The 25,865-nt window shown below is 40.3% G+C and overlaps 1 protein-coding gene across 1 annotated transcript in view; it reads right to left on the bottom strand.

Moving 5' to 3' along the window:
* Nucleotides 1–25,865, bottom strand: part of PPHLN1 (periphilin 1) — a 1,295,616-nt gene that overhangs the window by 883,948 nt on the left and 385,803 nt on the right. The window contains exon 5 of the mRNA XM_044087450.1: nucleotides 22,039–22,097. Within this exon, the coding sequence (XP_043943385.1) occupies nucleotides 22,039–22,097 (59 nt within the window). The remainder of the gene's footprint in view (nucleotides 1–22,038; nucleotides 22,098–25,865) is intronic.

The following is a 25,865-nucleotide window of genomic DNA, read 5'->3' as shown; positions in this document are numbered from 1 at the left end:
CAAAAGAACATCTGACAAGTCAATTGGCCATAGTAAATTACTCCTTTAGGGTGGTCTATTACACTTCAATAATATATAAAAACAGCCTTAAAACATGGGGAAAGTAAAACTCAGAAAAAATATGTAATGTAATAAAAAAGAGCTACACTCAGCAAGTCATCATAACATCATCTGCTTGAAGATCTTTCATTTCCGAGCAATCCCTGGCATGACTCAAATTTCAAATCAGTTAAGTGCATGCCAGCAAATTCAACTGTAAAATGAAATATATAAGCTCTGAATACATAGTTACAACATACCAGAAGTACACTGTCCCATAACTGATAGAACAGATGTACTTTGTCTAAAACGCATACTTTATATTTAAATACACCTACTATTAGCTTGGGCAATTAAACATGTTAAACTTGCACAAAAATATGCTTCATTCTAAAAGCATAAATTCAAACTTTGAAACTGGAATCTTCAGGAAATCGGCAAACAAAACTAATACTGGAAAATAAGAACACACCAAGGCAAAACAGCCCAAAATAAATACATGTAAAAATGAGTAAGGGATGCAAAAAAGCGCAATTAGCTTCTAAAGAAACATCTGTTAAGCAGCATTTTTCCAGTTAAAACAAATGTCTATCAATCCCAGGTAAACAGCTCCTCCTGCTGGATACATGCAGAAGACATGCATTACTAACGGCAAGGAATTACAAAGCTCATGTCTGTGTTTCAATGTCTTTGTTTAAGGGTCAAGTCTACATTTTATTTTATTTACTTAGCATTTCTTTACTCAAAGTTTGATTGGGTTGGAAACCCCTTTTTAGCAAAGGCCCAGGAAGAAAAGCTTCAGAGAAATACAGCAAAAATCAGACAAACAAGAAACTCCCAACTATGCTTCTATCTCCTATCGTTTCTATTTTGCATCTTTTACAGTGTATCATGTATTTTTTGAGAAGTCATTTTCAAATATTAAAACAAAGAGGTAATATACAACACTACAAAAATACACATTAGAAATAATAGGCACATGGATATCTAAAGATCAAGACAGAACAGACATATCAATATATAGAGAAAACACTGCAGACAAATCAAACAGTACAACCAACATGCATGTATGTTTAAGAGTAAAACTGTCCTGGCTGTCTGTTCAGACAGGAGGCAAAACAGGTCTACGTCCAGTATACCCAATCTGCTGGTCAAGTCTAAGAAAGTGTCCTTGAGGAATATCTATAAGAATCCGAGTGGTCTGTTATCACATTCTATGATGAAGGGATACACAAAAGGCCATCAAAAACCTCCCAGTCGTGGTGCTACCTCCCAGCCTTGCATAGTACGCAGGAACGGGTCCCTCTCTGCTTCTTTATGTACCACACAAGTGTGGTGTTGTCCATCTCAGGTTGCAGGACTCACTCCCTCTTTCATGATAAAGGGAAAGGCTTTGAAGGCCAGAACGAGTGCCAATGTTTCTTTAATATTTGTTTCTCTATCTCATTCAGTCTCCCCCAGGTCCCCTATATCTGGCAATTACCCATATGTGCTCCTCCTGTTATGTCTGAGGAGTCTGTTTACAAGGTCATCATTGGTTGTGGGGACTGGAACAGCATCTCCCTTTTCACGGCACACGGCTGGTAAGTCCATCGTGAGATATATTTCTTTATCCACAGTTGTAGGGTAATCCTGGTGTCTAGCTGATGTATGCTTTGACACCACCTTTTTTAAATACAATTGCAGCTCCCTCACATGCAGCCATGGTAAGGGAACCATCAGAATGCATTCTACTGTGTACTCTTAAATTCGGATGTATTCCATGGTTACAATGTCCAACTGGAACTGTCAAACGGGCCTTTCAACATCCCCATTTTCTCCTGAGGAAAACTGCACGGAAAGGTGTCCAGACATCAACTGAAGAGATGTGGTCAAAGTTCTTGGAAAACTGTATCTCAGGAAAAAAGATCCAATCACTAATTTAAGGAAACTACCATGATTTACTTCAAAAATAGGAACATGTTTGAGAAAGAATGAGAGAATTTGGCAGAATTATAGGCAAACGTCAAAGTCTAAGGCTTTGTATATAAAAAAAAAAAAAAAAAAAAAGCTTCTAATGTAAGACATATGATAGTGTAGCAATGAAATTAACTTAGGATGACATGTGGTTGATAAAATCTTTTTATAAATATGTTAGGTAATGGAACAAAAGACTGAAAGTTTAAATAATTATTTGATTTTTCAAGAAAAGATCAGAAAAGCATCCTAGTGTTATTAGCAGAGCATTTTTTGCTAATTTATTTGGGCAATTTATAGAAAGGAATAATTCCCCTGGATAAAGAAATTCATTTGGAAAATTGTGAATGCCACATATAACAATGGTGATGGTTGAGAGGGTTTAGCTAAAATAGGATTAGATACAGCACCAATGTCCTGTTTCTATTTTCCATAAAGCAGAGCATCACAGACATTTTATTACATTTATTTCAGCACTCCCTGAAATCTGAAGTTGTCCCGATTCAATGGAAGGGCACTCTTATTATCATCATTGACAGACAGAAAGGACAGTTTGCCACTTGCCACAGAAAAATTGTAGGCCTATAGCTTTAACTGGTCTTATTGGAAAATTCTGAGAGAATCCCAATATCTACAAAGAATTTGAAGGATCAGTTATATTATGCGACATATATCAATGTGTGTTTTCTACGGGAAGGTGTACTACTACTAATCTAGAAGTCTTTTATTCAGATGTAACAGAGGCACTGGATATAGACTTAGCAGCTGATGTGATGTGTTTAGATGCATCCAAGACTTATGATACAGTCCCTCTATCAAATTATAAATGCCTTCCTGACAAGGACGTTCAACTGCCACATCATTACTATACAATAGGACATCAAGAGTTACAATTCAAGGGTGCACGTTTAAGGAAGCAATGCTATAAACAGAACTCCTCAAGGCTCAGTCCTTGGCCCATTTCTTTTACAAATATTCATGCTGTCATTTCCAGCTATGGATAGATTCTGTCTTGGATGTTTGCTGATGACGTTAAGGTTGCTGGGATGGTCATTTTAATTAAGAAGCAACATGAACTTTAAACCTAAAACCTTAAAATTAAAAGAACACGTAAAATATTCTTGGACAAGATTAAAGAGGGAAGTTGATTTTTTACAAAACAAAAACATCAGCTTCTCCTTTAGAAGAGGTAGAAGCATAAAAGATTTTTTAGTACATGGGAAGTTCAGTATGCCCTCTACAGGCTTAAGTTTCATCCCCAGAAATGTTAGGCATATTTTCATGTCGAAAATGCAGCACATGTAAGTTTATAGCAAAGGAATTTATATATATTAATGGAAAAAAAAATTTCAAGCAAGAGGCATATATAGCTGCAATACAGAGAAACCTATTTATGGTTTAAAATGTCACTGTAAAAAAATTTATGTGGGGGGGAAATAAAAGACAATTTGCAAGCAGGCTCAAAGAACAGATAAGAGACATTAGGAAAAGCAAATTAACTAGTCCAGTAGCAGTTCATTTTAAGGAGTTTCACAGTAGTAACCCAGAGGGGTTACAAGCAACAATTTTAGATAAAGTAGAAACTAATAAATTGATGAGTGATCAACATATAAAAAATGTATTAAGGAAAAAAGAGACCATGTTGATTCTTAAATTTGACACTATGAGCCCTAGGGGCTTGAATCAAGAATGCACAGTGTTTGTTATAATGTCATTAAGTAAACCGTAATTAATTAATTGTTTTACTGGATAATGAAATAATTTACAAAGCTCAAAAGTATATAAATTCAGGTATTAATGTGTGAGATTATACTCTGTTAAAGGCTTTTTACAGCCGAGGCACTACAGAATTATTGTGTATTTTAATAAAAAACAAGTACTTTTGGACTACTGGCCAGCTCCTTGTGGTATTTGTTTAGGTATTTGCTGTTCTGTCTGTGGTAAACATGAAATTTAAACCTATTTAGATTTAATATTTGAATGGGTTCTGTTTATTGACATGAAATTTAATATGTCCAAGTATAAGGTGATGCATATGGGTAAGCATACTTTTTCCTACCATTATAGTATGGAAAGCACTATTATTAAAGAAAGCTTGGATTACAAAGACTAACTGCCATCAATAACCAACTGAGCTTTGAATGGCAAGTGAATAAAATCTTGAGGAAAATTTATTCAGCAATAAGCACTGTTTCCTCTACAGATAAGCTAGTACGATCCCAGTTTATATATATATATATATATATATATATATATATATATATATATATATATATATATATATATAAGTTATGTATTCACCATAACGTTACATCTGTATTGCCCGTTTTCATTCTTCCTCAACTGTTGGGTTTGGATCTGATCCACTCGGAGGTTTCTTCCAGCTCGTGGAACACAAACTCGAGCTCTTCCCTTTACCCATAATTCCCTAGTCATCTAACATACCTCAGATCTTGTTTGCTGCCCCTTATACCTGCAAAACAATAAGAAATGGTAGTATAACAGAATCTGGGACTCAGAGGAACAGCAGTTCCTCCAAAATCTTTCGATCTTTCCAAGAGTCAATATGGACGGGGTTGATGGAAAGGAAGCTGAGGAAGAATGAAAATGGACAACACAGATGGAACATTATGCTGAGTACGTAACTGTTTTATCTGATGTTGTCATTTTCAATCATTGCTCATCTATCGGGACAGAGTCCATAGCTACCTGAAGGATATTTCTGAACACAGCCAAGCCAAAAGCCACTCTTCCCTAGAGACCTAATCCAATTTCTAATTAGCAAGCAAGTGCATGGTAGTTGTAGCAGCCTGGCTTAAGCAGGAGAGGTTCCAGGTCTTCTTGTACCTGGATGCTTGATTCATTACCACCTCCGTGAGACCATCTCTTGCCAAAGCTTGAGACTAACTTCATTTGCGTCTGTCCTTAGGGATCATGGTGAACTACAAAAAGTCCAGTTTGGAGCTGGTAGAAGTGTTAGTGTGCATATGCTGCCATTTGGATACAGTTTCTCAGACAGTAAAACTCTTGTAACACAGTTTAATGCCTCTTCAAGCTGAGATGTCTCATCTGCTTTTAATTCCAAAAAAACCCTGCTCACTGGATTCTGAGGCTCCTAGGACACATGGCAACAAAAGTTTGCTTGGTACCCTTAGTGAGGCACCTTATGAGGATTCTGCAGTGGATGCTAGCAACTCAGTAGCTGCACTTGACTCATCCCTTGATTTCCAAATAGTTGTCAGGCTCGGATCAGATGGTGGTTGGAGTCCCCTCTTGTTGCTCCCAAATGACCTTTTGCTCTTCCGCAGCCTCGGGCCACAGCCACTACAGACATCCCTTTTCTGGGGTGGGAGTGCATTACAAAGGGAAGACACTCCAGACATTATGGTTATCCTCTGAAGCAAATCTACACATCAAAGTCTTGGAGATGAGGGCTGTTCTCAGAGTTGCAGGCCTTTCTGAACATACTCTCCAAGGGTGTGATTGCTGTCCAGACAGACATGTCTGCAGTTTGGTACTTAAGCAAGGGAGTCGTGAGAGTGTGGAATATGCAGTCTCTTCTTAGTAATTTCTAACTGCAGCGTACATCCTGGGGAAGACCAATATCTTAGTAGACAGTTCAAGTGGGAATATCCTTCACCATGAGTGGCCCCTAAACCCAGAGATAGCAGCTTAGATTTTCTGACACTGTGGCACTCCCTGCTGCAATCTGTTTGCCCCCATGACCCAGTACAAAATGCACCAGTGTTTACTCCCTGGATCCCCTGTGGGACAGTCACAGAGGGATGCTCTTCTGTATGCTTGCCCTCCGGGTCTCCTGTATGCTTACACAGGTTCATAGGTAGGTACTAGGCTATTGGCCCTAGGGCCTATATAAGCCTAGCCAAAAAGGTACCCTGGCTTTCGCCACCCAAGAAAATTATTTTCTTGTGCCCTTGTCAAGCTTAGCCACAGGAGTGATCCCCGAGGTGAATTTCCTATCTCCCATCCAATCATATAGGTTTGTCACACATCAGCATCTGCTTGTATATGTAAAATAGTGAGTGCAAACATCACCATCTGGAAAAAGTCTGAAGTACACAAAAGTACTACAAAACAGGTATAATTTTGGCAGGGAAAAACATTCCTATAACAAATATTACTGAATAGTAATGTAACTTTTGAATATTACAAAGGAGATAAAAGAATTGGAAATGGGATGTTTAGAAAGTGGAAGGAACACATATTACTGAAGTGGAAATTATGGGAACAAATACAGGCAGAATAATACCTAGGAGGAGACATAAAGTTGAACTCATTTGCCCCGTACCTTCTCATGGCGCCTCTGTGCTTAACACAGAGTGCGTCATGAGAAGATACTAATTGGAAGCTGTTACTCCCGAGTGCCTTCCACAAGCATGAAAAACTGCATTCCAGATTTGTAGCTGAGCTTAATGTAAAACACGCTGAAATCGTAACTGAATGTGTAAATTACCTTACATAGTTACGATTCAGCGTGTTTTTACATTAAGCTCACATTAAAGTTATTGTAGAAAATCCTGTTTAAAAGTTCTTGATAGAGCAAGTGGTGGCAGCCAATCATATTCTTGCAATCCAAGCCACCATTTGCATCATACCCCCTTCCCCTCCCAAGTCTAATGTACTGATCCCCTCCCTAAATCTAATGTACCAGTCAAAGAAAAGCAAACAAATCTTTTAACACAACAGTCTATGCCAGAAAGTAAGCTAATTCAGTAGGTTTGCACTCAACTTTGTTTCGAAGTATCATTGTCTATTGTGCCAGAAATGATCGGTGAACAGGGTGGAAGGTTCTTGGCCTACAAAGTTTCCAAGGTAAATTGGCCATGGGTGTTTTCGAATAGGATGTCATGAACGCAGAAAGCTCAAAGTGTTGCTGCACCTAACATAGAAGTCTTTCCATGTTATTTTACAAGGAATATTAGTGACAGCCATCTGTAAGGGTAAAGGCTTCCCTGATTGCTAAACAGTAACGATAGCATAAGACATAGAAAACATACTCAAGTACATTTTGGGGAGAGGACAGAAAATTACTTTTGTACTTGATGTTTTAGAAACGTTAAAGCTGTAAAATGCATTTGTGAAGAGGGATACCTGCTGGTAGGTAAACAAGCATAACAACCAGTCTAGACTTTTATTTTGGCTTTGTCAACCTAAATGGTCGGCAGCGACATGATAGTTGCGTGTGACTTATCAGCCTCCAAAAGGCATCTTTGACAACAAGATCAAATGCAGATGGCAGGCAGTCTATGAGCCCAATAGCCTCAAAAGAGATGTCAGACTCCAACTTGGAGAAAGAAGTGAGTAAGTCAATGTCTTCTTCCTGTTTTTTTTTTTCCTTTTGATTCTTTTATTTGCTGTGGAGGGATGTCCAAGGAATGGTATTTGGATTACATACTAGCTTGTGAGAGAACCTGTTGTTTAGCTTGTTCTAGTCAGCTTACACTGTGGAATTCTGCTCTTGTTTGAAGCATATGGCTAAAAAAGCCGGTTTTATTTTCTGTATCAAGCATCCCTTTTATTTTTAAAAATTCCGCCAAAAAAGAGAAGACTATTTTCCAAGTCATTTGGGCCATTGTCTCATGTAAGTAAAGCTTCCAACAGTGAAAACTGATAGCGGCTTGAAATCATTTTGCTTAGTGGAGGCAGTTCCTCAAACATGGTGAATGTAGTGAAGGGAACATGGATAAGAAGAACATTGTGTATGACAGAAGTGCTGATTTTCTTAGTTGTTCACACAGCATGCTATTCTGATTTGCTGTTGAACTACACTACAGTCTTGCTGAGCGCTTTTTTTTTGGTTGTTTACCTAAATTGTGTTGAAGATGCTTTAATACGTCAAGTGGCTCTTCATATTTGCTGACTAGTTCCAGGGAGGTTGCCTTTCATTTTCTGCAAATGTGGAATTTATTCCTAGCATAGAAAACGCTTTGACACTGTCAGTCGCAATCTTTACTGTGGTGGAAATAGTCGGGAGCAGTTGGCATGCCTGCTTCTTACGCAGTTTTCTGTTTGTGGTTTGTAGATCCGAATGTTTATGCACATGAGCATGGAAGGTGAAGTAAAACTTTGTTTGGGACTGTCAGCAACTTTTATGCACGACTGATGAGACTACCTGTGGACATATTAGGCTTATTCCACCTGGGTGGTGAAATGACCCTTGTAGCTGTTCTTATAGTCTGACTACTGGGTGGGCGTAGGGAACTGACTTAGGGTGTGTAGCTAAGGAGAAGAGGTATAACTTTTTGTTTAATGAGAATTGTATAGTGTATGACAGGGGTGGTAAGGATTACAAAAGTAATGGACTATCACTGGATGAGAAGTGGGTCATATGTGCTGTAACTTTTACAGAACCACAGTTCTGTGTGATGCAGTGTGACTGTAAATTGTATTGGCACTAGTAGTAATATGGTGTTGGGCTTGTACATTTCTGCAGTTTTGACACAATGAATCAGTTAACAATCAGTATCAAAGAACGCATTATATTAAGGTAATTTTGTAGCATGAATTTCGTATCAAGGACATTCCATGTTTAGACATCCCTGCGACATTGTTTCTCTCTGCGCTCTTTAGTGGTCCTCCGGTCCCAAAATAAACACCCACTTCCACTTCAGTTCGGGCATAATCTTTGCTTTGGGTGTGTTGAAACCCATGTTTGTCCTTGTGGTGTGGCAGAAATTTGAAATAAAATGGTATAGATTGTTTTATCTGAAATAATGCATATGCACACGTTTGGTTGTGTTTTACTCAAGTACAGGATTCATGTAAAAGCTTGTTGTGCCATTTTTGGCAGCTGATGGTCATTTGCACTTTATAACATATGCTGTGTGCAATAACGTAATATTAATAAACTGCTGAAATGGCAAAAGGGAGATCACCATCCATTGCAGTAACATCACACATATACATATACAGATCTTGTCAGTTTTGTCCTGTATTGCTGAGGCTGGGAACATATAACTCCCCAAACTGAGGGAATCCCTTCAAATGAGATGAAATAAGTAATTGGGAAGTGCAATCCAGATGTGAGGTTACACTAATTTATTGGCCATAATGTACCTGAGCAGTGCATATATTATTTTTAAAGGACAGAATAGGTGAATCTTTTCATGTGTAATTACAGTTTTAATGTATTATTAGATTGTTTATTATTTACTGCTTATTTTAGAAATGAAATGCCCAACATGCATAGACTTCTGTTCATATGATTGTCCACATCTGTCTGAAAAAAACAAAAATGGTTGTATGATTAATGGAATAGAAGAAATGATGGATTTTTGTGTATAGTATTGAGCATGTTGTCACTGATATACTACTGACATACTACTCAAGGGGTCGTTGTGGGTAATGCTGCATTTTGGTGCTTGTGCATACTCGACACGACTATTTTTGCAAATTCCACTCAGTTTATTTAGTTGGGAGAGCAGCAAGTATGATTTTTTTTTAATATTTTTGTACATAAGTTTGCTATGGAGCATGTAATTGTGCCACGTGATGCCTCATTTTGAAGACAGTATTACTCCTTACAACATGGTAAAAGAAATGTATCTGTATGCTGTACAATTATACAGATATCACAGTTTGTTTAGGACTACAGTTATGAAAATGAGGGACACAGGTGGAACCCCTGAGACAAATTTGTGGTTTCCCATCCACTCATCAAGGCTGCACTTGAATAGGGTTAGCAAGGTGCTCTGTTAGACTTGTATGGGAAGTCTATTCCAGACACGGGGCAGCCTCTGGGAGACGTTTAATTTTGGGTGCATGTATACCTGGACATAATTATGAGGATGTTGCTTGGGGAAATAATTCATTGTGAATTAGGGAAGTGCTTGTGCATACATGGTCTCTGGCTGAAGTGACTGCTGGGCCAATTTGTGTCATTTTGGTGCCTGTGCATACAGAATGCAAACAACTGGAGGGGTTACTGGGGACAGAGAAAGTCAGTCTGCAAATTACATTGGGTGACATCACTTCTGCTTGTATTATTCTGTTTGTGAATATACTGCCTGAGTGACATAAAGGTTATCACTAGGTGATTACTGACAGCATGGAGCTACCATATTTTTTGTGCTTTTCTCCTGGCTTTGTCAGTCATGTGAGGAATTTAGGTGGGAGGAAGGCCTCAGTAATATCTAAGTGTTATACTATTTGAATGACTGACTCAGGCCTCTTTACTGATGATACTGAGTCTGTGTTACATAACAGCTGCACAAGGTAATATAATGAATGCCTAGTCAACAGGTTATGCGCAGCAATTATCACCTGTGTCTGAGCATGCCTAACTTAGCAGGAATGAAAGGAAGGTCATTATCACATTAGCAGTAAGTTGGTTACAATACAGCACTGACTCATTATCACTTTTCAGGTAAAACTCAGCAGCTGTCACTTATTCAAATAAGTAGCAGTTGTTATCACACTGATGAATGCACAAGCCAGGTTGTGTTTTTTCCTCTGCTTGGAGTCATTGCAAGCCACCCCCCCCATTCTTCATCAACTGCCTACCCTCTGAAACCCCTGATTTCTTTATTTCTGTGTGTGGGTGTGTGGGTGTGTGTGTGTGTGTGTGTGTGTGTGTGTGTGTGTGTGTATGGATATATATGTATGTACATAATGTACTTGCACATATATACACATACACAGGCATGTGTTTATGTATGTGTGTAAGTATATGTGTATATATATATATATATGTGTGTGTGTGTGTGTGTGTGTGTATCTATCTATCTATCTATATATATATATATATATATATATATATATATATATATATATCTACACACACACGCACACATATATATATATATATATATATATATATATATATATATATATATTTTGTACACACACACACACACACACACACACACATTCACTTCAGAAGCTCGAAATACTTTCATATTTTGGTAAATAACTTTGCAAGGGAGCGTCTGAATGTGCTAATACCTCATTTTGAAAACAGTATTGATAGTTCTAAAGTGGGAAAAGAATGGTGCCTGTATATTGTACTCATATGCAGATATCAAAGTTTGTTTCGGACTTAGGTTATGGAAATTATTAATTTTTTTTCATATTTTGTTAGGTAACTTTGCAAGGGAGCATCTGAATGTGCCAAGTAATACCTCATTTTGAAGACAGTATTGCTGGTTCCAACATGGCAAAAATAAATGTGCCTGTATGTTGGACACATGTGCAGATATCAAAGTTTGTTTGGAATTAAGTTATGGAAATTATTTGTTTTCATATTTTGGTAAATAACTGTGCAAGGGAGCATGTCAGTGTGCCAAGTAATACCTCATTTTGAAGACAGTGTTACTCCTTACAACATGGTAAAATAACTGTCTGTGCACTGTACACATGTACAGATATCACAGTTTTAGTCTTGTACGATTATGAAAATTGTACATTTCCAATACTTCTCATTATTATGCCCATATCTTTGCAAGGGAGCATGGTGATCACACAAATGATGCATAATTTTGCAGCTGACATTCAGATGCACAACTTCTACACTGATATATAGGCTCTATCTGTTACAGGTGATGAGATATTATGCTTTGTTTATTTATCAATTATGAGAAATAATATATTAATCATATTTCTGTGAATATCTCAAGAAAGGAGCATCACACAGTAATGGTTAAGGTATCATTATAAAGCTGACATTCATACTAACAAATTAAATTCAAATTGTATGGGTCTGCATGGTACATTGACCAAGATATTGTGCTTTGCTTTTCCAAAAAGGTAAAAAATATGCACAATATCAGCATTCCTTGCCAAATATTTAATAATGACTTTGATATGCACTATCAACATTTACACTTTTGGAAAGGCCAGTGTCTGCTGAACAACTTTCGCGTTTACATTTTTAGTCTAGCTCTTATAGTTAAAGAGTTATGAACATTTGTTTTCTGTATAGTATTACAAATGGATTTTCTGAAAATGAGCTCAAGCTGCACTGTTGTTCCTATGGTGGAATTAAGCAGGCAGCTTTTTCTGAGCTGCTCCGGAGTGAATGAGTTAAGGAAAGACAGGTGCAGACACATTTATGTAATGTTTGGGTGAATGAAAGTTGTTTAAAAGAAAACGCTAACGGTGTGATGAAAACACTGGAAACCATGATGGTTTGCTTTCTTTTTCATTAATGTATGTGAACATGTAATCTCCCTGTCATCTCAGATGTCCAAGTGAGAACCGCCCTAAACAAAGCAAACAACACAGCATCAATGGGACCCGACGGTATCCCGGGTTGTGTGTTACATGAACTCCAAGAGGAGCTAAACCCACACATAAAAATGCTATTTAACCTTAGCCTTACTTCGGGATATGTACCTGAACACTGGCGTACAGCAACAGTGGTCCCACTCCACAAGGGGGGGTGCCTCTACAGACCCTGGAAACTACCGCCCCATAAGCTTAACCAGCCTGGTCTGCAAAGCTATGGAAAGAATCATTATGGAACTCATAAACAGAGACATAGGGGACCTACAGACACTTGACCCCACCCAGTTCGGCTTTGTAAAGGGCAGATCCTGCCTTTTAAACCTGGTTGACTTTTTCGAAACAGTCACTAGAGCCATTGATGAGGGCAAAGCAGTCCATACAGCATACCTGGACTTCGCTAAGGCCTTCGACACAATACCCCACTCAGGCATCATAGATAAGCTCAACAGCTTAAAAGTAAATGCTTATGTCACTAGATGGGTTGCAAACTGGCTAAAGGACAGAACCCATAAAGTTAAAATCGCTGGAGCAATGTCAGACTCAAAGCCAGTCACAAGTGGTGTCCCACAGGGATCTGTCCTGGGACCCCTCTTGTTCGGCATTTATTTCTCAGATGTTAAAGCAAACATGGGAGGGCTGTGGCCGACAAAGTTCGCAGATGACTGCAAACTAGGCGCCATAGTCGATACACCAGCTGACACACACATCCTACAAAAAGTGGTGCCGGAGTCACGGCCTTAAACTAAATGCCAAAAAATGTATAGTCATCCCCTTTGGGAAAAACAAAGTACCCACAAATTATCACATAGACAGCAACCCACTGAGTACGGAAAAAGTAATCAGAGACCTAGGGACCCAAGCCGATAGCGACCTCTCATTTGACACCCACGTTGCCAAAGTGGTTAGAAAAACATTCTACCTTGCATACCTCATCATGAAGGGATTCACATCCAGATCCAAGGATGTCATTGTACCCCTATATTCCTCCCTCATCAGACCCATGATTGAGTACAATGCCCCATTTGGTATGTACCTCACCCGGCATTTGCAACAGCTGGAGACCACAAAAGTACCTCACCAAGAGGATCAAGGGTCTCCAACATATGTCTTATTCTGCCAGACTAAAGAAACTTCAGCTCTATTCAGTAGCATACCGCCTACTTAGAGGTGATCTCTGCCTGACGTACAAGGCCATGTCCAATCAGGATCTGATGGACATGCTCCACCTCAACAAATCCAAATCTATCAGGACCACGAGAGCTAAAAACTTAAACCTTGGCACAAGTATAAATAGGACATGCTGGAGGGATAGATTCATAACCCAGAGGCTTCCCATGCTTTGGAACAAGATCCCAGTTCGTATTAGGCAGAGCCCCTCACTGACTCTCTTCAAGAGAAATCTTGATGAGTGGATGGGAGATCGTAAGTTTACCCCAGGGGTCACATCTGTGTCACTGCTAGACAGGGGCACAGTAAACTAATTCTATTATATAAGGGGACCTTCATTGTGTCACTACTAGACAGAGGCACAGTATTCTAAATTTATTCTGTACATTTTTTGTACCATTTCATGGGGTGGCAAAAGCCACATCACTATGGCTAGGCTTACAAATGCCCCAGGGCAGATAGCCTAGTACTATACTATGAAACTATGAAACTCATTTTGCAAATTTGAAAGTGATGATTTAATAAAGACATTAAAAAACAGTAAGCATACTATTTACCCATTCAATTAGCTCTCATTGCTTTTTAATGATTTGTTCCTTCCATTCCCCAACTCCTGCTCTGTTTTATTCCAAGAGCTACTGCCACTCTCTTTGAAGCATCACTGGTACAACAAAATGTGTTACTTTTATGTGAAATTCTACTGGCAAATCTGCTAAGCCTGTAAATAATTCAGCACAGTCATGCAGGACAACAATACTATGACTCTTCACAGTATCGGACATACCTCTGCAACAATGCGACGATTCTGTACATAAGCATGGTGATTTTATACTACAATTTAACTTTACCACACCTACCTTCAAAAGTCAACCGATCCATAATTATGGGAATTAGCTTCTTTAGCTGCTAAAATCTGAAAAGGCATCTTGTAATTTTTTTACTCGCATATCAGCAACTTTTAAATCAACAGCTCCACTTGACAACCAGAATACTTTATCATACTTCTGTTCAGTGTTTCTGAAAGTACATTTGTGTACACTTACCATAAATGTAGACCTTCCAGTATATTCATTGTTGCAGTCATCACACTTGGGTCATCTGCTTGCAGTAGCACTCAGTCGACCTGGTTATCAGTGTCTTGGGTCTGGCGTCGGTTGCGGTCTCATCTTCCGTGACGTCAGGTAATCAGGGGTGTAAAGCATACAGCCGATGCCATTACATCAGTTTTTCTTGCCCCAGATGTCAGCTGCCCCCCTAATGGGAAGCAATTTATTATATATATATATATATATATATATATATATATATATATATATATATATATATATACACACACACACACACACACACACACACACACACACACACACACACACACACAAATACATACATACAAGGTTATACCTCCAACAAAAAGGCAAACACATCAAAAATCGTTTAAGTATAGTAAAGGAGAACAGAGGTATAGCCAAAGGAAGTCAGGGGGCTGGAGGGAGAGTAACCAGGACTGCAACAGTGAATACACTCTAACATCTACATTTATGGTAAGTGTACACAACTGTACTATGTTCTTCGTGTTTCACTGTTGCAGTCATCACATTTGAGTAGATTCCCAAAGCTAAGGATGGGAGGAGGACTTCAAATAGCATTAGGACCAGCTATAAGGCCCTGCAAGACTGCAGTGGCAAAGCCAGCTCTGGATTTAGAGAAAATTGGAAAATGGTAATGCTTGGTGAAAGTATGCACAGAACTCCAGGTAGCAGCTTCTAGGATGTCCCTGGTAGGGACACCTCTGAGGAAGGCTGTAGAGGTAGATGCAGCCCTGGTTGGATGTGGTCTAATGCCCTGTGGGATAGGTTTTCCATGGTACTTATAGCAGAAATGAATGCAATGGCCTATCCATTTAGAAATGGATTGCTTTGGAAATAGCCTTCCCCTCTGGCCCTGCAGCAAATGCCACCAGCAATTGTTCAGATTTCCTTTGTGGTTTAGTCCTGTCCAAGTAAAATCTAAGTTGTCTGTGCACATCTAAGGAGTCCAGTATCCTTTCCCCTTTGTTCTGTGGATTAGAAAAGAAGGTTGGCAAATGAATGGACTGATTAAGAGCCACAATGGATACTGCCAAGGGCATGAAGGAGGGACTGGTCCTGAGGGACCCACAGTCCGCATGAAAGATGATGAAAGGCTCCACTGCCATAAGGGCCTGTAATTCAGACACCCTTCTTGCTGACGTGATTGCTAAAAGGACGGCTGTTTTTCAAGAAAGGAATTTTAACTCTGCACTTGCAGCTGGTTCAGAAGGAAGAGTGAGTTTTTCCAATACAAAGTTAAGGTCCCAGGCTGGAGTTGGGGCTCTCCCGGGTGGTTTTAAGTTTTTGGCCCCTCTGAGGAACTGCTTGAGCAGTGGATGAGAGAAGAGGGGTGGTTCTGTACTGAAATGACTGTGGCATGAATTTTGATGGAGGAAAAAGAAAGGCCCTTGTGAAGCATTTCAGTTAAATATTGAAGAATCTGAAGTAAACTGGCTGCAGCTGTGTCCATCCCTTGAGTTTGGTTCCAGGCACAGAATCTTTTCCATTTTTCAGCACAAGATTTTCTAGTACTAGGTCTTCTTGCCTCCAAAATGACATCCAACACTTGTTTACTGATGGATGGAAACAGAGGGATTAGGTAATTAGCCAGGCTGCCAGGTTCAAGGTTTGAAGCTGAGGGTGCAGAATCTGGCTCTCCTGCTGTGACAGCAGGGTAGGGGTCTGAGGCAGGTGCCATGGAGCCAGCAGTGACACGCTGCACAAAAGGGGTACCAGTGTTGGCATGGCCAGTCTGGTGCAATCAGCACTGTCCTTGGTTTGTCCTGTTTCATCTTTAGTAGTACTTTGGAGAGGAGAAGCAGAGGAGGAAAGGCATAAACGGATAGATTTTTCCAGCTAAAGAACAGAGCATCCACTTTCCAAGCTTCTTTGTGGGGAGTCCTGGTGCAGAATTTGTCCAATTGGTAGTTCTGGGGGGAGGCAAACAGGTTTATTATCTGGGCTCCCCCCATTTGTTTATCAACATGTTGAAAGGCTTTGGTTCCAGTTTCCACTCATGTGGGTACATTAGATTTCTGCTTAGTTCGCCAGCCAATGTATTTAGTTTTCCTGGAAGGAACTGAGCTTGTAGATGCACTTGGTAGCTCAAGGCTGTGTTCTACAGAGCTATGGCTAGTCTGCAGAGGTGGTATGAATGGGTACCCCCTTGCTTGTTTATGTACCACATAACAGTGGTGTTGTCAGTCTTTACCATTAATTGTCCTGGAAGAATGTGGTTCTTGAAGGCTGTCAGAGCATTCTGTACAGCTAGCATTTCTTTTTGATTGATATGCAGGTGCATTTGACTTTGGTTTCATTTGCCCTGAATGCACTTCCCTGCCAGGTGAGCCCCCCATGCATAGTCTGATGTGTCTAATGTTAGGGTTTGGGCGGCAGGGGGTAGAGTGAATGGCAGACATTTGTTTTGGTGACAGGCCTCTGCCCACCAAAGGAACTCTAACTGTAGGCAAGGAATGATAGGAATCATTGCTTCCAGATCCTGTGAATGTTGACACCATAGGCTTTTTAGATACCATTGTAGTTTCCTCATATGCAGTTTTGCATATGGAATTAGCAGAATGCAGGAGGCCATGAACCCCAAGGCTTGCAGTATTTGCCTTGCAGATAGCAGGATTTTTGTGGCCATTACTTTGAAGTAAGTTGTCAAATGAATTTGTTTCTCTGGCGTGAGGAAAGCCATCTGGGAAGTTGTGTTCAAGCTTGCTCCCAGGAATATAATTTGTTGACAGGGTACCAGATGTGACTTCTTTTTGTTTATGGTGTACCCCAGACAAGTTAGCACCTTTTGTACAAATGATAGATGATTCAAAAGTATGTCCTGGCTTTCTGCCTGAATTAGACAATCGGACAGGTATGGGTACATTTGAATATTTCTTTGCCTGCAATGACTGGAGCTAGGCACTTTGTGAATACCCTGGGCGCAGTAGGTAAGCCAAAGGGCAGTGCAGAGAACTGACAGTGCATGCAGCCTGCTTTGAAGCGTAGGTATCTTCTGCAAGATTCCCTGATTGGGATGTGCAGATAGGCTTCCTTTAAATCCAGTGTTGCCAACCAGGCATCTTTGCCCATCATGGGAAGCAACTGGTGAAGAGTTAGCATCTTGAATTTTGGAATCACCAAAAGGTGTTTAGGATAGAAAGGTCCAGGACAGGACACCATAAGTTGTCTTTTCTGGGGACCAGGAAAAGTCTTGAGTAGAAACCTTGTCCCTTTTCCTCTTCTGGTGCAGTCTGAATAGCCTTTAATCTTAAGAGAGAAAGTACTTGCTTTTGAGCCTCTGCCCACTGATTTGGGGGTAGATCTGGCCAACCGTTTGGGGTTGGTAACGTGTGGAAGTGAAATCTGTATCCTTGCGAAACTATGTTTAAAACCCATTTGTTCTGGGTAATGAGTTCCCAGTTTTTTGCTTGCAGAGCAAGCTTTCCCTCTAAAGGAGCAGTCAGTTGAGAAGTGCTTGAAAGTTTTAAAAGTTAAGTCATTGAGACAGCTTACCATAGGAGGGAGACTTACTACTCCCTGATTTGGAAGTGGGAGCCCCCCAGTGCTTAGTCCTGTGCGTACCCTGGGACTGAAGCCTGGGTGTTCTGCTGGTTCTGGGTTTGAACTAAGAAGGCCTGGAAGAGGCAGGAAAGGACCAATTTTTTTGAGGGCCAATGCCTGCTAAATCTTAGAGGCTGCACTTGTAAGAAATCTTTAACAGTTTGCATAGATTTAGCTTTTTCCTCCATCTTTTTAAGAACGTCTTCTGCTTTGTTGCCAAACAGGCGGTCTTGATTTAAGGGAGCATCCAGCAATTTAGTTTTAACATGATCTGACAAAGACTGTTCCTTAAGCCAAGCATGCCTTATAAGTACAGACCTGGTGACAGCAGCCCTGCAAGATGCCGCTAGTGAATCAAAACCACATTGCAAAGCATGTTTTCCAACCTGTTCATCAGAATGCATTAAATCCTGTAAATCCTTATTTTCAGCACAATCAGGAATCATCATTTTCTGTTTAAGCAATCCAGTAATATGCTGCTGATACTTTAACACATAAAACTGGCAATTTAAGGCCCTGTTGGCCAAGGTTGCAGAGGTGTATACCTTTTTACCCAATCTATCCAGGGCCCTGGAATCTCTATCAGAGTGGGTAGGACTTTTGGCAGCAGTAGCCTTAATGCCCTTGGGTCCCTGTAAAACAGTCCCAGGATCCACAGTAGGATTTTTAAAGAGGAACTTGTGAGAATCAGGAACCCTGTAATATCTATCAGGATTTCTGGGAGCAGGAGGTAAAGAGTCAGGGGCCAAGCTAGATTCCGAAAAGGCATAGTCAACAAATGTCCAGCACAGGAGGGATAGATAAAGGCCTGTGCTGGGGCAGGAGTAAGAAATCCCTAAGCCTCTTTTTAGAATCAGAGTAATCCTGGCTTTCCCAGTAAAAATGCTCCTTAAGAGTATGCAAGATTTCACCAAAAGAAAAATTCTCTGGGGAAGAAGCAGAGGGAATAGTCCTCTGCATCAGATTCCTCATAGGTATAAAAGGGTAAATCTTGGTCATCAGAGGAAACAGAAATTTCAGAATCCTGGTCAGAAGTACCATAAGCAAATTCAGTCCTAGGTCTCTTAGAGGGGAAAGGCTGGCTTCCCCTGATTAAAATAATAAGGTCTTCAGCCATTCTTATTTGTTTTTTAGGATAGAGGCCTGACCATGAGGTCTGGGCATCAGTTTTCTAGGCATGGTTCAAGTTTTAGGCCTTGAAGAAGAAGATGGCGTCAGTTTAATATGCAAGTCAGTAGGCCTGAATACACCCTCAGAAGCAGGTGCTTGCACAGTGGCTCCGGACCCATCCAAGGTAGAGACATCCGCAAGTTCCACAGTTGAAGCATCTCGCGGCATACCTGACTCCAAATGCGTCTCAGCAGAGGCCTGCGAAGCTGAAGTAGCAGGTATCAGGGGCTGCGAAAGCGCCTCACAGTGCCGGCAAACTAGCAACTAGCTTATGAGAAGTGTCATCGGCAGCTTTGGACCTAGGCAGCCTGTCTCTGTCTTTATCTTTGCGTTTTTTCGGAATGCCGGTAGTCGGGTGGCTTACCGAAGCCATATCTGGATAATTGAACAGAGTACCAAAATATTTAGAAGCGAAAATATACAGACAACGAATAGCTCATGGTTTAAATAAGGCACAAAACCGACAGCGAGGTACGTCGCAGTCAGGGCCTATGCAAGGAATACAGTACGAATGAAAATCTTTGAGGTATTTGCTTTCAACAAGGAATACAATTATTGACTTTTATGGTCATCGGTTTAGAGCAAGAAAAAGTTTCCCCAACGGGGTACTTAGCTTTATTTGAAGACTTCGGTTCTGAAACTCGAAAATGAAAACTTCAGGAGTCGGCCGACCGGCACTTGCGAACTGCTTCTGCTTTGGGCACCACACGGCAAGAAAGACTGATGTAATGGCGTCGGCTGCATGCTTTATAACCCTGACTACCTGACATCATGGAAGATGAGACAGCAACTGACACAGAACCCTTTGATAATCAGGCCGACTAAGGGCTACTGCAAGCAGATAACCCAAATGTGATGACTGCGACAGTGAAACACGAAGAACATCCTCAATGTTTCAAATGTATCGTCAAACAAAAAGTTGCAAAGGCATCTTTAGACAAAAAGTTTCAAAAGTATCTTCAGACAAAACACCACTCTGGAGCGGTCCCTAGTTCAAACTCAACATTTTTTTTTTTAACTCTCATTTCTTTCCAAAAATCCAATTTTATTTTGGTGCATCTGAAGCACTTTCAGAGTTCAATGTCTCAAGTCTTTTCATATTAACATTACCAAACAATCTCACTTCATGTTTTTGTTAAATGTGCACATTCTTCAAATTACACTTGTCTGTTTCTAAACATCTCAGAAAACATTTTCTATCATAAATTCTACAGAATTTACTATATGAAGGAGAAGCAAGACAGCTTTTCCTATTGCCACATCCAGTACATGAGGCCTGTATTTTAACTGCACAGTACCTTCTCTGTTCCCATTCCTACCACAGTACTTCCTCACGACTTTTTTTCAAATCCATTACATCTTCAACACAGTGTCACTCTGTTTCAGGTGTTATTTGACCTTACAAACATATATGCACTACTAATTTCACACACTCTGTACATGTCCATTATTTTGATAATATCATGTCTGCTCCGGTTAAAAGTTCTGTGCCTCACTTCAAGATTTTTAAACCACAAACTACTCTTTCTCTGGTGAATCATGCAACTCAACACATTTACAATCTTCTGCCCTGTTCATCAGCTCAGAAACATAAGGATATGCACAGGTTCACAGGACTGGTAGACAAACTACTGACCATCAAGAAGCATGATGACTTGGATCCAGTACTGGAACTTGTGGTTGCTAATATAGTCATCCTACTCCTTTTCAAGGTATTAATTGATAAATTGAGTTTGAGAGTGTGAGCTTAATCCAGAAAATGCACAAGTCTCTTAAATATGAGGTTGCCATGCTTTACAATACAGCTTTTTATTGAAGACAAGTACTCAGCTGCGGTGGTGGTGCTGCGGTAGCGTTGTCACCTCACAGTAATACGGTGTCCTGATCGATTCTCAGCTAAAGTGTCTTCTGTGTGGAGACCTGCGTGAATGGGCGTACCTTCATTGAAGGTTTTGCGTCAGGCCTGGCAAGTCGGTACGTAAAAATCTACTGCCAATCATTAGCGGACCGGAGTTCCGCTGTGGCGATCCCTAACCGGGAAAAAGCCGAAAGATACAACATTAAAGATAAGTACTCCTTTGTGTTCAGGTCACCAAGAATAATTATTACAAAAGATTTCAAAAAGGCAGAGGTCCTTAATGCTCTGTATGTCAGGCATAAGTCTTCTCTAAGAAGGTAAGATGCAGAGAAGATACAAATTCATCATTGGATGACTGCTGCAGTAGCTTAAGCTGTATGGGTTATATCCTGCCAAGGATATGGCAGACATACAGTATGCCCTCAGACAACAAAGGATTTAAAGAAAAAAAAGCTGTTAGCTACGTCCGTGGTGCAGAGGAGTGGTCTAGGAGGGCAGGGGAAACGCTGGCAATTCCAGTAAGGGATCAATGACAAGTGTTACAGTCCACAGTGCAGACCAGGGACCCCAGTGCTGCTGCTGCAAAACAATGGGGATGAACAAATGCAGATCATCTATTGCATGGCACACTTACACTGACATAACTGTATCACAAGTCTGAGGGTGGGAGAAACACTAACCTAAACTGAAAAAAAAAATCTGAAATGCTCAAGAGTGAGAAATTATACCAACCCAGCTCTCATCAAAGCTGGAACTATGACTAGAGAGATGGGGGGTGGTGGTGGGAGTGAAGAGTAAAGCTTTATATTCTTGGGTGAGAAAGGCTTAAAAAGAGAGAGAGGTAGTATTACAATATACTGATAAAAGCTATGTTTAATTTTGCAGTCCATCAAACTGTTTAATTTTCAAAACCAATCCATTCCGTCAGTAAGGAAAAAGGGCAAAGATGACAGTAATGAAAGAAAGCCCAACCTGAACTCTGGCCGAGGTCCATGATGATCCTCCCTTTGCCACCGATAGTTTGGATCATCCTGGAAAAATCAACACAAAATAAAAATGAGAATAAACCTTTCTACTGTAAGATGACATTAAAACAAAGAACAAATACTTATCCACAAATCACATTTCCTTGATTCATTAAGTTCAGTATCATTGCAATGGGGTTTACAAAAATTAAACATGGTGACAAAACAGTCATTTCTAGTTTTATCTCCACTTTTCTCAAATTCACATGGACTGCCAAAGCATCTCACTACTTCACTTTCATGTGTGTCTGTCTGACTGACATACTATAATTTGATATATGCTTCTCAAACAAAAGCCCATGGTTTTCACAAGCTAACTGCAAAACTTTTCATGAAGAATTTCAGCTGAAAACCACAGTGGTGTACCCACGCAGAGCAGAAGACCACAAAACAGTTTGATTGGCAGTAAGCTGTAAGAACCAAACCATAGCACCAATTAAGTTCAATAAATTACTCAAAGAAACTAAATGTTTTAACCAGCTTAATTCACAAAGGTTTGAAAAACATGTAAAGATGTAATGTCAATATTTGTTTAATATGTGCAGCTGAAATATGACTAGAGAAGTTAAAAAGCAAGTTATCCCAAGACCAGAAAACAAAAATTCACAATTAAAATCATACATGTAAAAACACACATGCACATAACACACTTTCCAACCAAAAATGTTGTTTTGAGTTTACAAGATCAAAGAAATCCAACAACAAAGTAAAATATACAGGGAAGAGAAACCAAATCCTTTTACTATACAATTAAGCACTTTCTTCCAAAATTAACAAGAAGTCTTCAAAATAAACTGAGGGAGGGTGGCTTAATGTCTAAGGTGTTTGCCTTACAAACACAAGGTGCAGGGTTCAAGTCTCACAAGGGATAATTGGCTAGGCTTAAAATGACTCGCAAGGGCTTAGTACTAAACTATGAACTTATGAACACCGCCCACCAGTTCTGGTATTGCACTAGCCACTTCTCTTAACAAAACAGCCAAAAAACAACTTACAGTCTTGCCATAACACTGACACTGGTCAATGTAATGATAGCGTATAAGGAGCCTTACTTTCCTTTTGTATCTCCATCACCAGTACTACCTCATGACATACATCGAGTCTCTGTTATTACATTATGAAGCTGCACTAACCTACAGAATACTTGTACTGGTCACCTGGAAGACTACCACTTGGTGCTAACCTCCCCCTCTCGATTCTTGAAAAATCTCCTTTACTCTTCCTCCGTCATTCCTCTAGTCAAGTTTTGGTAGTTCCAAAGCTTGTAAAATCACCCTTATTTCATGCTCCCATTCAGCACATTTTATCTGTGCCTTTTATAAAACAGTATGCATTTCCTAAAATGTTCCACTATTGAAATAAGGACTTTACAAAATTAATCACCTTCTTCCATTTCAATTTCAATAATAATCTGAGCTCTTTGTCGTCTCAATCCTACTGCCCGGGTTTAGATAATCCAGAACATTATAAAAATACTTATGTCAGTGACAAACTCACACCTCTTATCAAACTTAGTTTCCTATGCCACCTTTTCTACCCCAATAAAAATGGATTGTATTTGAAATTCCGTGTCATCTTATTTTACTAAATCTAGAGTCTCTCCTTAGCCGAGAGTCATCTCACCTCCACCTTACAAGTGATGGCATTCTTTCATTTGCATCTGTTTATCTGTCACTAAAACGCCTAAACTGACCTGAATTAAAATGTTAATACAATTAAAGTACAGTTGCATACACTTACCATAAATGTAGATGTTAGAGTGTATTCACTGTTGCAGTCATTATATTTGGGTTATCTGCTTGCAGGTAGCCCTCAGTCAGCCTGATTAACAAAGTCTTGGGTCCTGAGTCGGTTGCTGTCCCTTCTTCCATGACGTCAGGGGTATAAAACATGCAGCCGACACCATCACATCAGTTTTCCTTGCCCCAGATGTCAAGTGCCCCCAGAATGGGGAGCAATTAAATATAAAAGTACAATGATATACCTCCAACAAAAAAACAAATACACCAAAAAGGCTTTTAAGCATAGTAAAAGGAAAGTACAGGCACAGCCAAAAGAAGTTAGGGGGCTGGAGGGAGGGTAACCAGGACTGCAACAGTGAATACACTCGAACATCACTGCGAGCCACTCGCTCTAGTGAGCTAAACATCGCCACAACAATAAATAAAACATGGTGGAGGGATAGATTCCGGTCACAGACTCCCCATGCTTTGGAACAAAATTCCTATCTACATTAGGCAGAGCCCTTCACTAACACTCTTCAAGACAAACCTTGACGAGTGTCTGGGTAACAGAAAATACACCCCGGGATCACTTCATTGGCTCTTCTTGACAGAGGCTCAGTTAATTTATCAATGGGGCAGCGAAAGCAGACACACTCTGGCTAAGCTTATAAATGCCCTCGGTCAGATAGCCTAGTACCTACCTATGAACCTATTTATGGTAAGTGTACACAACTGTACTATGTTCTTCATGTTTCACTGTTGCAGTCATTACATTTGGGTAGATTCCCAAAGCTATGGTTGGGAGGAGGAATTTAGACAGCATTAGGACCAGCTATAAGGTCCTGCAAGACTGCAGTGGCAAAGCCAGCTCTGGATTTAGAGAAAATTGGCAAATGATCAAGCTTGGTGAAAGTATGTTCAGAACTCTAGGTAGCAGCTTCTAGGATGTCCCTGGTAGGGACGCCTCTGAGAAAGGCTGTAGAGGTAGATACAGCCCTGGTGAAGTAAGGTCTGATCCCCTGAGGGATATGTTTTCCATGGTGCTTATAGCAGAAATGAATTCAATGGCCTATCCATTTAGAAATGGTTTGCTTTGAAATAGCCTTCCCCTCTGCCCCTGCAGCAAATCCTACCAGCAGCAGTTCAGATTTTCTTTGAGGTTTAGTCCTGTCCAAGTAGAATCTGAGTTGTCTGTGCACATCTAAGGAATGCAGTATCCATTCCCCTTTGTTCTGTGGATTGGGAAAAAAGGTTGGCAAATGAATGGACTGATTAAGAGCCACACTGGATACCACCTTGGGCATGAAGGATGGATTGGTTCTGAGGGACACCCTGTCTGCATGAAAGATGATGAAAGACTCCACTGCTATAAGGGCCTGTAATTCAGATACCCTTCTAGCCGGGTTGGGAGGGTGGCCTAATGGTTAAGGTGTTTGCCTTACAAACCCAAGGTGCAGGGTTTGAGTCTCACAAGAGATAATTGGCTAGGCTTAAAATGGCTCACAAGGGCAGTTATAGCCTAGTACTAATCTATGAATCTATGAAGTGATTGCTAACAGGAAAGCCGTTTTCCAAGAAAGAAATTTTAAGTCTGCAGCAGCAGCTGGCTGAAAAGGAGGTAGAGTGAGTTTCTTCAAAACAAAGTTAAGGTCCCAGGCTGGGGTTGGAGCTCTCCTGGGAGGTCTCAAAATGTTTTGGCCCCTCTGAGGAACTGCTTGAGCAGTGAATGAGAGAAGATGGGGGGGTTCTGTTATCTTCTTCTTTTGGCTGCTCCCATCAGGGGTCGTCACAGCAGATCAACTGTTTCCATTTCTTCCTGTCCTCTGCATCTTGCTCTGTCACACCAACCACCTGCATGTCCACTCTCACCACATCCATAAACCTTATCTTAGGCCTTCTCTTTTCCTGTTACCTGGCAGCTTCATCCTTAGCATCTTTTCCCCAATATACTCTGCATCCTTCCTCAGCACATGTCCAAACCAACGTAATCTTGCCTCTCTGGCTTTGTCTGCAAACATTCCAACCTGGGCTGACCCTCTAATATACTTAT

Source organism: Protopterus annectens, chromosome 11.part0 (assembly GCF_019279795.1).
Source record: "Protopterus annectens isolate FY-2018-M chromosome 11.part0, PAN1.0, whole genome shotgun sequence".
NCBI lineage: Eukaryota > Metazoa > Chordata > Ceratodontiformes > Protopteridae > Protopterus > Protopterus annectens.
This window is presented reverse-complemented; position numbering and strand designations above follow the sequence as displayed.